Genomic DNA, 15,000 nt, shown 5'->3' with positions numbered 1-15,000 from the left:
AACCTTTGTCAGCTAAGACCATATCTCCAGCAGTAAGGTGATTTAAAAATCCTGATTTCTGCACAATTGCTTTGTCAGATATTGACCCTGGATAAAGTTTGCTGACATAAGTAATAACACCATTTGGCGCTACACCCACAATAACCTTGAAGGAATGCATTCCCCTATAATTTGAATACGTAGCACTCTGCTGGCTCATAAGCCCAGGTGTGGCAATCTCTATGTCTGTACAATCTATCACTACTCTACATGAACCAAACTGACTAAAAGATGATGGGGCACACAGCTTGTTCTTATCCCTAGATGGGATGGATGCCATGAGGTCAATAAATAGAATTGAGTGTAAGACATGAATGAAAGTTGTTACAATATTTGCTATTGTAGATACACTGCAATTGAATAACTGTGCAAGGTGAAGATTTGTGTAATTCTGTCTGACTTTCATTAATGTTATAAATATTTGTTCTTCAAAACTGATTGATTGCACTCTCCAGCCAGCAAAGTAATTGATGGATTGTTTAAACCTAGCTGCATAGTTGACAACAATTTGAAAAACTTCCTTTGTTGGCAGCCCAGTTTCCATCTTCAAAACCTCCTCACTCATTTTCGAAACTGTGTAATGTTTTTGCACATAGTAATTTTTTTCTCTTTGATCAATCATTTCCCTTTTTGCCTGCTCCAACTCTGCTTCCAGTATAACTTCTTTTCTTGTTGATTCAAGTCTCTCCACGCTGCCAGAGGTGCCTTGTTCAAGTTCTTCTTTCTTCCTTGCAGCTTCTATCATTTCTTGTAGGGTCTGTTGTGATTCGATTTTTTTCTTTTTTGGCTTTGCTTCTTCTGCTGGGAAAAGTTTGTCTTGGTTCCTCTTGAAAATCTCAGGACCATTACTTTTTTTTCCTTCTCTGAAATGGCAACTACAGACTCTGGAATGTTTTCCTGGCTCTCTGTCTTCTCTCCTATAGCAAAAAGGATAATTTCAGCTTTATAATTCTTTCTGATTACTGTGCTATTAGCGGAGGATTTTTATCTTGCAGCTTCTATCTTATAAAAATTTCTAATTAAGAAGACAGTTCTCTATCTGCCTGTTTTAACACTGCAGGGTGACCATTAAGTATCAACAACCACACCAAAAGCTCTCACAACTGATTTCCGTCATTGAGTCAAATGTTGGCTCGTGGCTTCTAGGGAACCGATTTTGAAGTTGGAGTACAAGAAAAAGGAGTCTAAAAATCAGTAAGATTTATATAAGCTTAATCAGTTTCATAACAAAGATGGCGACTCCACAACCGCAATAAATTGCGTAAGCATACTTTTCTCCTGGACAGAAAAAGTATTGAAATAAAACTCTTACTAACCTCAGTAGGTGAATCCATCTTCTATATTCCTTCAGCTTTTTTTCCTTGCTAGGGAATCCGAAGAAGCTACACGTGTGACTTTCCGAGTGATGGTTGCAATCAGGCGCAGAGCAGTGCACCATTTTAATCGTTTCGATCGCCTTCGTTTCTCAGTTTTAGATTTCTATGACCTACAGCGTTAATAACAATGTAACTGAACCTTATTCTAAGCTTCTTTGAACCGTTCCAAGCGATGATTACACACTTGACCTCAGCAACGCATAGGTTATCAGTAGGACGCGCTCGATTGTTTAGAACAGAAATTTTAGCCCCATGGCAACGTGACGTCACACTTTAGGACTCTATGCTCGCCATAATAAAGAAATACTCCGAGCAGTAAAGAAGATCTCACTGGAGACAATGCGTGATACTGCAAGAGAGATTCACGATATCAAGCCAGGTTCAGATGAGGGCATAGCAAGATGTGGAGTGTCTGTTGATGGAACATGGCAGAGAAGAGGCTTTTCTTCTTTAAATGGCTGTGTGAGTGCTATTAGCATGGATACAGGGAAAGTGGTAGATGTTGAGCCCCTAAGCAAAGTTTGTATCAAGTGCAGGGAGCATGAAAATGATCCTGACACCCCAGAAACTACTGCATGGAGAGCAGACCACAGAGCCTCTTGCAAGGCAAACTTTAAGGGTTCAGCACCAGCTATGGAACCAGAAGGCGCCCTTCCAATGGATTTTTATCGATTACTCGCTTTTAATATGCACCTGCTTGTCGGCACTTTTGTCATCTAGTAAATGGTTTTTTTTTTAGGGAAATATAGGTGTTAATGGTCTTTCTGGAAACATTGGTTTTCATGGTAGACAGCAGCTGAGTTTATACTCGTAAATTTAATTTCTTTTCGTTCTAAGTTAACACATTTTCTTTTATGTCTTTTAATAAAGGTGGCTAAAGTGGTTTTCAAACAAAACTATGGTGCTCTTATTTTATCGATGGCCTGTGTGGCGATGGGCATCCACGCCGAAGTCATACGATATGCCCTGTGTCTGTGTTTGTAGGAAAGTCAGGCAGAGGAAAGACTTACAGCTTAAAGATGGGTCTTTCGCTTCTTGGTAAGTCGTAAAGTTGAGTGTATAAATATAGTCGAAGCTCTCGTGATAGGAACCATTTAAAGGTAAAAAGGCGGGTCCGTAACTGAAGCTGGTCGCTTATGTGTGATTGTTAAATACAGAGTTTGTTTGGGAGTTGACAGGGACACCCAACCACCGTTTCCTCCTAAATGCATTGAAAAGTCTTTTTAGGCTATCCAAAGCACTTCTGGATCTCTAGAAATGCATTCCAAGTGTGCTATAGAATTTTTATCCGTCCCGCCACCCTAGCGGAACTCGAGGCTTTTCGAAACTACAAGGGCGGCTTCAGTATTATTTTCCCGAAAATGTTAGATGAAACTGAACGTTTTACGAAAGCGAGAATTTTTTTCTTATTTTCACGCTGTTTTTTTTCCTATAGGTATGACGAACCTCTGCACAAAGACAAACTCTAAAGAGGCACTTTTAAAAGCTGGAAGCAGAAACTCTTTGGGAGTTTTCGTCGACGACCCTCAAAACATTGCAAACCTAAGTGATGTTTTCGTGGATTTTTACTCGGGTTGCACAAAGTCGACTATTGCTCGGGGCACGGAAGAGGTGCATTCGGCGTTGTATGTGACCTCAAATGAAGTTGTGAACGCAACAGCAAGGTAATAGACAACATTTAGGCAATGCAATCAAACCTGCCAGCGGACACCTCACAATAGTATGACAGCCAGTTCAAGAAAATATTTTTGATTAAAACATCTCTACAAGGGTCACTATATTCTGTCCCCAAGGTGGCTGTTGCAGACAAGTTCAACTGTACTGTCTCACACTGAAAGCATGTTTTAGAAAAAAAAGGTTTAAAACTAAGAATCCAGAAAAGCTTCGACAGGTGTACTTTTTTCACAGACACCTTTGCTCGCCCACGGCCCAGGTCAACTCGGTAAAAGCACTCCATGCAATCAGATAATGCGTCGAGTATCGTATTTGAGAGTCAAATAAGATTTAAAGGAGTAAAGAGAAGCAGGGATCAGCTCTAGGTGTCCGTTTCACTGAAATGGACGTACGATCAGGTGCTTACCGACTACCAAATTTGATATATGGTAAACAAATTTAATTAGCTAGAGATGGTGCTATACTCGCGCGGAAAGTGCGTGGAGTTTTCCTACAACTAAATGTAACGAACCACACCTCGTTTTGCTTAGACCAGAACAAACCCACTGGGTGTGTTTTATTTAAGATTCATTGGTACCTTGAGTTTTGGAGAAAAAAAAATTTTACTCAATCGCTTCTGGTTCATATTTAACCTTAAATGATCTGATACATCTTGCAGGGAAATCAGGCGTATAGTATACATTCCCTTCACTGGAGAGTCAATAAGGGGTTTGACTCCAGAGGAGATACGTGCCCACATGCAGTTTAAGAGGTCGTTGAAATCTGGCAATCATTCGGCAGCAATGGGTAAATTGATTTCCCTTGGTTCACTTTTTTCTACAAAAGGCCTAACATAACAGATGAATTTATAAACACTGTGGCCCCCTGTCTAGACGGAACCATGAGTGATGTTGTCCCATCTTATGTCATAGTTTTGTGGTTTGCTAATAAGGTAAGATATGAAGAATTTGAACATTTACATATTGCCAATATTATTTGAGCTGACAAGTATCAAATGTGAAGCAAATTTTCTAGGGAAGTCACAAGTCTCGAAGAAGAGTAGAGTAGAGCAAGAAAGCAAGAAACCAAGCAAGAAATCAAGATGTCAGAAACCAAGAAGAAGACGGCAACCACCAAGAGAGTTACTCCTTATGCCAAAAAAGAGAACCAGAAGAAGACAGAAGCCAAGAACAAGTTAAAAGGAAGTATTGTCATTGATCCGCTACCTATGAATAATCCAGTTTTCATGGCTGTGTCGGTTCCGGGTTTGTACCTTTTGAAGACGACGCAGAACCACCACTCTTAGATGGATTTACATGACTCAATACTAATTACAACAGAGACAACCATAATGCAACACTTTTTATTGCACACCATTTTTGTACCTAATAAAACTTTTTAAATGTGATATGTGTGACTGTTATTTATTATCTAACTCGTAAAATGCAGACAAAAAGCGGTCTGCTATTTCTTTATCCCAGTTAGTACAGTAATTACACCTCTCTTTTCCATAGGGGTGGTAACCGTAGACAAGGGTGTTTTTAGGATATTGTGGTTTTTGTGATAAGTTAGGATCGACGCAAGACGAAGGGAGTGACAACTGTGAATAAAGAAAGTGAATCAAAACTACGCGAGTGACTAGTGTTGCAGTACCGGGATCTCCAACAACCTCATTAACTGGAGTGGTTTGCATCATTTCAGTGGTGAAGTGTTGGACTATCATGTCCTTTCAAGACTACTTAGACTACTACGTTAGACTACTTTGTTCTCTCGTTGGAAGATCGAAAAACAAGGAAACGAACTGGTTTAAATTCACATCACTGTCCATGAGAAGAGTATACCCGAAGAGACCACAGGTACAGGCAGAATAGTAAAGTTATTCACTCTCTAACTAATGGTTTTCCACCTAGACACTGGCGACGGCTTGAAGGTCATGTCCACGAGGACACACGGAATGTTAAGCGCTCGTAACTTTGGCTTAATTCTTGCCCTCTGCGTTATTATACAGGTATTGCCTGACCTAACTTTTGAATATAAGGATACTGTTTGTCCGTATTCGCATGTGGAACGCAGATTCAAGGCTTCAGACGCGTTCTTCCTAGAAAAGCATGTGTTCAACGCTCCTTTCATACGTCGTTCTCGAGCGAACCGATATTTCGCTCGTAGAGTTCAGTACAGCGCGAACGGCGCGAGTACCTTCCAAATACAACGGGACCTCCTCGTCTGCGGCGATATATCGTCTAACCCTGGCCCTGCGAAAGGCAAAGATAAGCCCAAGTTTCCATGCGGCGTGTGTAGTAAGCCAGTGAGAAAGAACCAAGACGCCATTTTGTGCTCGTCTTGTAATACTTGGTCCCACGCAAAATGTCTCAAATTAACCGTTACCGGGTTCAAATACTACTTACAACATCCCGACTTGGAATGGACATGTGCTTTCTGCTCTCGGTCTAAACTATCGGACTCCTTCTTTGACGAAACTGGCTCATTTACTTTGAACGAGAGCAACTGTGAAAACGAGAAGTGCGAAGTCGAATCGGTCGATACCGACGAAGTCCTAGCCAAGATAAAAGACATTAGAATTGAGCACAGAAAAGAATATGTTATTGCCTGCCTGTGAAAGCACACCATTGTATTGTATTATTCAAAGGCGTGCCAGAAATGTGCTTTAAATAAAGCAAAAGGTTTAACTGAAGAAGAATTTGAGGAGTGGTTATTGGAACATCGATGTGACATTAACTTTGCTGGTAGTTCACCAGCAATGGAGTGTGAAGGAGCTGTAGTCTTGTGGGAAAGGTCACCGGAACACCATAACCGTGATGGCGATAGTAAGGCCTTTAATTCTATAAAAAATGTTTATGGTGCCATCAAAGTGGAGAAATTAGACTGTGTGGAACATGTACAAGAAAAAAACATCTCTTGAACCTAGAGGCCAGAACTAAAGAGAAACTAGCTGATGGTAGACCTATTGGCGGTATAGGGAGACTGTCCCATGCAAAAATTAAGAAATATTATGGACTTGCAATTCAGCAAAACACCATTAGGAAATCTAATCCAGCAAGAAGGAAGGTGGAGGTTGCAGTCTATGCAATGAAAAAAAAAACATTATGGAGAATCGCAACGATGCTAAGTCAGATAACCTTGCAAAACAGCATCGATTTTGTCCACCAGATGAACCCTCTTGGTGTAAATGGAAGCAAGATGAAACAACAGGGACGTCTTCATACAGTTGTGTTAACTGTTGGCCTGAAATCTTTCTTGAAGTCTTGAAACCAACTTTTACGACTTAAAGTGACTCTAAATTGCTTGAGAGATGTGTGTTGGGAACAACACAAAATCCCAATGAGTGTGTCAACTCTAGGATGTTTAGCAAAATCGAATAAGGCAGCCGTTCCAAGATTTCGATTTATTTTGCTCAATCTTGTCTGAACTTTTTTATTGACTATTTTGTTACTCATTAGAACGTTGGATTTGTATTGTTACTGTTTCTAACCGTATTAGACTAAGGACATCATTATTTATGAGTTCCCTGTGGAATACCAGCTTGTAATTCAGTTCAGCAATGAGTAAATGCTACCAGTTCCAATACAGTCAGCTGTAAACAGTTATTAGATCGTAACTGTAATTTGTGTTAGACTGTAACCGTCGCCTGTCATGGCTTTTTATGTAGTTTAAATCAACTTGAGCTTTTTGAAGGTGATTAATCTTGTAAAAGGGGAAATTTGGTGTAATTATTCTCCTTCAAAAACAGGAAAGTTGGTATAGAATATAAACTGACAAGTGCAAAATAAATGCCGAGATGATGTTCCTGATGCAGTGGTGATGTCTCACAAACGCAAGAATCGAGATGGGAGCCTTAAAAAAGCGAAGCTAGCCAAAGGACTGCAAAGGGAGATAGTGAAATAGGCCCCACCACATATTGAGGAAGAGGTGATTGGTGATTTTGAGATTGAAAGTAAGAAAGGCGATAACAAGAGAACCCCATCTCATTCATGTCTTTGTAGCTTTGGTGTTAATTTCACCATTAATAGTGTTACTACAACGCATAATGTGTTGTCTTTCACACAAAGTAAGAAAGCATTAAACTTAAATGGTTCTATTTCTCATTTCAGACAACAACTGTTTGATCTGCTTGACTCCCTCACATGAAACTACACAGTGTTGCCGTCAGCCTCTCCACATTAATTCCTGTTTACGACAATGATTTGAAACACAAGAAAGCGGGGGATTGCGCCTACTTGTCCAAACTGTCATCATCAACCTCCGATTAAACTGTTATACGATTTGTTACGGGAAAATTTGCTGATTCTTCCGTGTGTTTGTTTGGAACATATTCGTAAACTCTCTATATTTAACCATTTTCAATTCATTCGGGTTATTTCAGTCCTTTCATTCTAGTAAGTCAAAAAAATATACCAAAAAAAGCCACAGCAGTTTTTGTGTAGTAAACTTAGAGATTTCTGCTTTGTTTCTTCATTTCATTGTATACCTGTATTCGGTACCTTTGTTGTTCATTACTGGTGAATTTTTAGGTAAATACAAGTGTTAATGGTCTCTCTGGAAAATCGGTTCTCATGGTAGTTGGCAGCTGAGTTGATACTCATAATTTTCATTTCCTTTCATACGATAGTTTCCACACCAACCTTGCATAGATAAGCAGAAATTTCTAATTGCTCTTCCACTTTTATTTCCTAAGCTGCTCTACTGTAGTTAAGATAGGTTTTTTCCCTATATCAGAGCTGTGAATTCTCACCTAAGTTTCCTATTTTTAATGGTCTAAAGTTTATCGTATCCGGCTTTTTAATTTTGAAATTCTTTTAGTCGTAGAAAAAGATGGAATATTTAAGAAGTTTTCGTTTACTTTTAAAGAGACATCTTCCGCTTCTATGTGTTCTTATTCAAATATTTGTGTAACATTAGCACCTCACACCAGTTAGTTCTTAAGCTAGTACCTCGTACGGTTTTTACGATTACTAGTTTAGTTTTGACTCTGGCATGATGTATGTAAGAGTGCACTACGAATAAAATTCTTCTGTGGAACCAAAATGCTGTCTCATTCCTGACGTCCATAAAGGCTCCTTTGAAGTAGATCTTCCTGTACCAGGAAATCGTGACGAGTTTCTGTTATCGCAAGCCAAGTGGTCTCTACCGAGTTATTTTTTCCCTTTAGTGTAAGTTTATGACCTACTTTTACCATAAGAGTCAGAAGTTTAAGGTAGAAAATGATTTTGTAAAGCGTAAACATCTCGAAGGTACCTACTTAGTATGTGAGCTCCGCTCTGCGTAGATTAGCGTGATTCGCTAGTTAAGTGTAAGGGCATGACGAAGGTCAGAGATTGACAGCTCAGTAAGCTTCACCTTCATAGGAGGTGACCCATACTTTCCTTGAGAGATCGGAGCTAGTCCCCGTTGTAATAACTTGAGTAGTAAGAGAAAATAAAGACAACAAGTGTTAGAGTTTTTACTTCTAACAAGCTGATGGAGAGCCCTTGCACCGGTTCTAGTACTTCCACAGTAGCCCTTGGATGAGTGGACGTAGACGACACCTCCAGCTTCCATTACGCCCGCCACGTTCATTACTCCAAGTGGTTCTTTTGAACATCCGCCATCAGTGGGAGTTGCTCCGCCGCCTATTCCAGAGAAGTCACCCTCATAGGAAACAAGGCCAGTAACTAACAAGAAAACGACTACTCCTTTACAAAAACTAGCAAAAACACAACACACACACAAAAAGTCTTTGCTTCATTTCCAAGGATGACATATAACCCCGCTCACTCGAGACCTTGAGCCACAACAGTCCTTTGGCAATCTTCACGATCGCACAGCAAGAAACAACATGGCGACTCTCTCCATCACCTCGCTCATTGTTCTTTCCCTCGACTGGGGCGTCTCGATTTAAGGTGGGAGGAATGTTAGGGGGGAAAATTATGTGTTTTAGTTTGGACAAATTTTCAGTATTAAGAGTACGAGAAAACCTATAGTCACAAAGCACAAGAATTGCTTCACTGTTTTAGGTTCACAATTTTGCATTTTTCCTTTCTTAAAACTTTTTATTTTCGTATGAAAAACGCTTTGTTTAGAAAAAGAGAGAAGTTAACTCGTGGGACTACCATGCAAGACTAATCACGCTTCACGTTGTAAATTTCGCACTTTCCAGTTTCGCTCCCAACTAAACGTATTTTGTGATTCCTTTTATTGACCGCTCATTGTCTACTCTGCAATATAGTTCACCCCTTTTCCTTCCCCTCTCACTTATTGCCTCCAGTCGCTGAGTTACTTAAGTTAAACGAGAAGTCCCAAACTATCATGGCTAAGTTTATCGATGTCATAGTGACCATAGATGGGTTCCAGCATGGCTAAGACGAATTCACACTAAAAGCAATGGCCGTGGTTGCTTCAGCAGTTTCGATCCAGTGGTCGAACTTGTACCAGTCCGGATCTGGACAAGGGTCTTCAAAACTCGTGTTTTGTCACGACTGTCCTCCCGCAATACGCGTCCGAAATTCGGAACTTGGAAGACATGGGATGCCCAGCCATCCAGAAGCTGCTAACCAGACAGGAAGACCGTGCGACTCCGGAAACGTTATCAAAGGCCCTGTCCCTGGCTGCTTGGGTCGTGGACTACTATACTCACGAACAGTCGTAGGCTGCGACATTTTATTTTTACTATTTTATTCTTTTAAATAACCATGAGCGGTTCTTCATTTTCTCACGTTATGTATTAACTTGATTACATTTTCGTACTTGTTTGTTGCTTCATTTGAATCCCCGAGGCCATTGGAGTTGCCGGTACAGGGAAAAGTTACCACATTAATGCCATCCGAAACCTGCTCCAACACTCTTGTGCAGTGACTGCCACAACTGGCAAAGCTTCATTTAACATAAACGGATGTACAATCCATTCACTATTAAAATTGCCTGTTGGCCCAAGACATAACAAAGAATTAACAGGACAAGGGCTTGTCACATTACAAACCAAGCTGAAAGATATTAGGTTTACGTGACAAGCGTCACACTTACGTGACATACATCACTATAAAACAAGGGCTATTCAAAAATCACTACACGAGCCGCTTCAATATGCCTAAAAAAACCTTTGGAAACAAGAGAAAAGAAGATAAAGCCCAGAAGAAGATAAAACAGCAAACTTCAAAACAGCGACAATACGATCGTAAGGAACGAGAATTTTATCGCGCGCAAGTTGAACGTGGTATGTGTGTGAGACCCATAGGATTTAAAGAAAAGAATATGGAAGGTATGGTCGAGTTCGCTATTGTTTACAAATGAAAAGAAGGTTGTAAAGATCCGTTTGATGCCGACAGCGTTCTGTATTCTATCAACACCAACAGTAACAAGGTCACCAAAAGGCAAAAGATACCCGAGGAAATAACAAAATAACTTTTTTCTTTTTTAAGTTTCAAAAGACGAAGAATGTGTCATATGTACAAGCGTATGTCAGATTGTCGACAAAACATTATGCTGCAATCATGTAATACATCAAGACTGCCTATTCAAATGGTTTCAAAGTCAACAAGAGAAAAACATTGTACCCAGCTGCCCATTTTGCAGAGCAGTACCTCCAGTCTCACGATCGACATCATCACCACCTCCATCGCGATGGGAGGCTGCGATGCGACATTCTGAATTTTTGAGATATCCGTGGGACGATAGTATACCTCTAGAAAGAGATTCTTTTTTTTATAGAATTTTTAAATGTATATGTACCGTCCAATGTTTTTGTGTATCAAACCTTTAGAGGAATACATCTATTCACGATTCGTCCCTATGAAAATCGTAGAATATCGCGTTTCTTGGCTAAGACCAAACGAGAAGCAATACAAAGGTTTCGATTTGAATTGGCAAACTTACTGGATTTTTGAAAAAATCAAAACACGCGCTGTAGGATTTAAATTTGTATTTTTTATTGCTACGCTAATAAAAGATCTTTTTAAACTCTAGTTTCATATTGTCAGTAATGTGTCTTGATCCCACAATGGCTGTACATTCTTTATCAAGTGTAGGATAGAAAGAAGGTACAAAACGTTTTTCGGTATAATTGTATGTATACCAACATGTGGGTGACATACCACTCGGTAAATGCCAACTGTCTTCGATGTAGACTTGCACAGGTTTTTTAGCATCAATGGCTATTTGTACGGTCCATCCTGTACCTCCTTGTAGAATTTGTTTTTCATGGTTTTCAAAATGACCCAAAGCCAAGACAACATTGGCATCTTTGACGATGTAATAATTTCCCTGTAATAGTCCTGACCTTACGAGTTGACTTGTTACACATCGGTTTAACGTTTTGTTGGCTTCAAAAATTTTTTCTGTTCCTTCAATATGCTGGACCATATCAATTTCCGATAATAACCCTCTCGCGTAGTTCTCTACTACATTTCGTATTGGTTTTATGTTCTTTACAGATATACCTTTCTTGCTGGCGAGTCCAGTCGCATATGAATCCACCCCCAAAGCACCACCGCTCACAATCATTATACTTCGTCGTAGCAATGTTTATACTGAAACGCGAGGAGTTCTAACCAGGCCTCAAATAATTTGGTTTGTAGTGATGCAAAGGTTGTTTTCTCAGCTTTTTCGTCAGAATACTTGTTGTCTTTTTCTTCGTCTCTCGAAAATCTTAGACACCCTTCGGCCTGCCTTATAGCTCTTCTCAGGTCGTCGTCAGTAGCGTACGACTTTACAATGTCCAAAATTTCTTCTAAAGCACTAGTAACCCACTTTGGATTGTCGTGCAGATCATCCAACATGATGTCGATATGATATGTGAAAGTGTAGTCGTTTTTTATATAGTAGTATGAACTATACCGACATACTTAGCGACATAATTCATCGTGCCAATCCTGTACGGATCCATTCATTTCATTAATTTCATCTGCGCGTTTCATGATGGTGTCGTGTCTCTGCTGCATACGATACCAGTCAGGAGAAAATTTTCTGTACATGAACATTTCACCAATACTCGCAACGTATACGTGTCTTCCATAACCGCGGGGTAATTTTGTAAAGGCAGCGTACGCCTCTAAGACATCTTTTCTTCCAATACCGTTTTTTCTTAAAACGTCTCCCAGATCTGAATAGTCGTGCCAATGTGTGTACAAGTTCAGCTGTTTTGCTGCACCTTTGGGTGACGGGAAATGTTTGACTTGCTCGTATAAGGTATCGTCCAACGATTCGCAGAAATCTAAGTAACGGGACACGCTCGTGACATCGTCGTACATTCGGCTGGGAATGGCCTCTTCTTTGAAACATTTTGAGACGATGTGTAAAATTCGTAAGAAGTACCACAATTCTCTGTACTCTTGTACAAAGAACAAACTCAATCAGGTCATCCCGTTTCTTCCAGTAACAAACCTTCTGTATGTAAATACAGAAAAAACTGTAAAGAATGTCTCAAGACATTAGTTGGAAACAAAGAACAAGAAAGACACAAGTGCGGTTATGTTGAATGTCATTCCTGCAAAGAATATGTCGAAGCAGCTACTCACAAATGTTACATTCAAGTTCCACCATCTCCCGAAGAAGAAGAAGACGAAGAAGAAGATGCTGAGAAAAAAACACTATTAGTTTTCCTTGACATTGAAGCTATGCAGGATACTGGTAAGCATATACCAAACCTAGTAGTAGCTTCAACAAATGAAAGCGATGATTTAGTACATTTTAAAGGTAATCTATGTGTTCATGATTTTCTGGAGTGGTTAGACGAACTTACTGAAGATGATACTCGTAGTGTCACTGTCATAGCTCATAATTTTCAAGGCTATGATGGTTATCATGTGGTACATGAGTATCATCGTCAAGGGCGGATCGTAGGTCAAGTTAGAAACGGCGCTAAACTACTCCAGGTAACCATGGACAACATTAAGTTTATTGACTCGTTGTCTTTTTTTCAAATGCCTTTATCAGCATTTCCAAAAACATTTGGACTGACAGAACTGAAAAAAGGGTTTTTTCCACATCTCTTTAATACGCCGCCAAATCAAACTTATCGTGGTTCCATACCAGATAAAAGTTTTTTCATGCCTGAGTGTATGTCTATAAGTAAACGTTCTGAATTCGACCGGTGGTATTCCGAGCAGCTTGCTGTAGATCACGATTTCCAGAAAAAACTTTTGGAATATTGTGAAAGCGATGTTCAACTACTAAAACAAGGGTGCATGAAATTTAAAGAAGTTTTTGAACCACGTACTCTATTCGACCCATTTAATCACATGACAATTGCCTCTGCATGTAATCGGGATCTTAGACAAAATCGTATGGAACCGAATACCATTGCCAATGAACCACACTATGGTTGGCGAACCAATGTGAATCAATCCATCCTTGCTTTAGAATGGCTTCATTGGAAAGCCGATACGACATCTCGAGATATACAACATGCCCGTAATGTTGGTGAGTATCGTATACCGGGTACAAGATATCGTGTCGATGGGTACCATGATGCAAGGCGAACCGTGTATGAGTTTCATGGTTGTTTTTGGCACGGGTGTCCAAAATGTTACAAAAACAAATTTGAATGTCATCAACGTCTAGACGGTCGAACGTTTGATGATGTCTACAAATGTACCCAACGTAAAATCGATTCTTTGCGACAAAAAGGGTATACGGTCGTTGAAATGTGGGAATGTGAATGGGAACGACTTAAAGCAAACCATCCAGACATTCGGCAATGTGTCAAAGATTATCGATTTATTGAACCTCTAAATCCTAGAGAAGCTTTTTGCGGTGGACGTACCAATGCGATTCAATTATATCGTGCTGTTAAACCTGGTGAAAAAATCAGGTATTATGATTTTACATCATTGTATCCCTGCGTAAACAAAAATTGCGAATATCCTGAAGGTCATCCGACCATCATTTCACAACCTGATACAACAGACATATCAGATTACTTCGGTCTCGTAAAATGTGATATCTTACCACCTAAAGGATTATATCATCCAGTTTTACCCTTACGGCAGGGTGGTAAATTAACATTTCCGCTTTGTAGAACCTGCGTAGAAACCGAATTAGAAAAACCATTTCTAGAAAGAAGTGCCTCATGCAATCACAGTGAGGATCAAAGAATCCTTCAAGGTACCTGGTGTACACCCGAACTAGAAAAAGCCATAGAAATGGGTTACACTATTAAACACATCTATGAAGTTTGGCATTTTGAAAAGACCAGAAAAGGTTTATTTCGAGACTACGTAAATACGTGGTTAAAACTCAAAGAAGAAGCGAGCGGTTGGCCTCCACATGTGCAAAATGATGAAATGTTAAAAGAGCAACATATTCGAGACTACGAGAATCATGAAGGCATATGTTTAGAACGTGACAATATCGAAAAAAATCCCGGTCTAAGAACGTTAGCAAAAATGATGCTTAACTCTATGTGGGGTAAATTCGGACAAAGAACCGATAAGACGCAAGTAAAGGAATTTAATGATGTGCAAGAACTTCATAATTTCTTAGATAGTGAGAAAAATCATGTTACGCATGTTGGCGTTGCAGATAATGATGAAAGAGTGGAAGTACATTTCAAAGTATCTAATGAGGATGAAATTAGTTCACCTAACTTAAACATTTTTATAGCGTGCTTCACCACATGTTGGGCAAGGTTGAAATTATATGGGGCATTACAATTATTAGGTGAAAGGGTTCTTTATTTTGATACCGATTCAGTCGTATTCGTTTCTGAACCAAATAGTGTTGATCCTCCTCTTGGTGATTATCTAGGAGATTTCAAAGATGAACTACCTCAAGGTGATCATATTATTGAATTTGTATCTGGAGGACCTAAAAATTATGCCTACAAGACTTTCCAAGGGAAGTGTGAATGTACAGTAAGAGGGTTTACTTTAGATAGTACAGGTAGTCGTTTTGAGGTAGTCAATTTTGATGTTCTCAAACAAAATGTAATCGATGATATATT

At 39.6% G+C, this 15,000-nt stretch overlaps 2 protein-coding genes across 2 annotated transcripts in view; both read right to left on the bottom strand.

The window, feature by feature from the left end:
• LOC149053802 (uncharacterized) overlaps positions 1-1,637 on the bottom strand; it is a 2,021-nt gene extending 384 nt beyond the window's left edge. The window contains exons 1-2 of the mRNA XM_089195379.1: positions 1,356-1,637; positions 1-956 (exon numbers count right to left, since the gene is read on the bottom strand). The exon at positions 1-956 is cut by the window's left edge and continues 384 nt beyond it. Of these exons, the coding sequence (XP_089051505.1) occupies positions 1-956; positions 1,356-1,477 (1,078 nt within the window). The 5' untranslated portion in view covers positions 1,478-1,637. The remainder of the gene's footprint in view (positions 957-1,355) is intronic.
• LOC113671115 (neurochondrin) overlaps positions 1-15,000 on the bottom strand; it is a 143,474-nt gene that overhangs the window by 36,797 nt on the left and 91,677 nt on the right. The gene's annotated exons all lie outside the window — the stretch shown is intronic.

The sequence above is a fragment of the Pocillopora damicornis genome, chromosome 1, assembly GCF_964200805.1.
Source record: "Pocillopora damicornis chromosome 1, jaPocDami1.2, whole genome shotgun sequence".
Classification (NCBI taxonomy): Eukaryota; Metazoa; Cnidaria; class Anthozoa; order Scleractinia; family Pocilloporidae; genus Pocillopora; species Pocillopora damicornis.
Note: the sequence above shows the minus strand (reverse complement) of the source record. Positions and strands in the feature narration are given on the sequence as shown.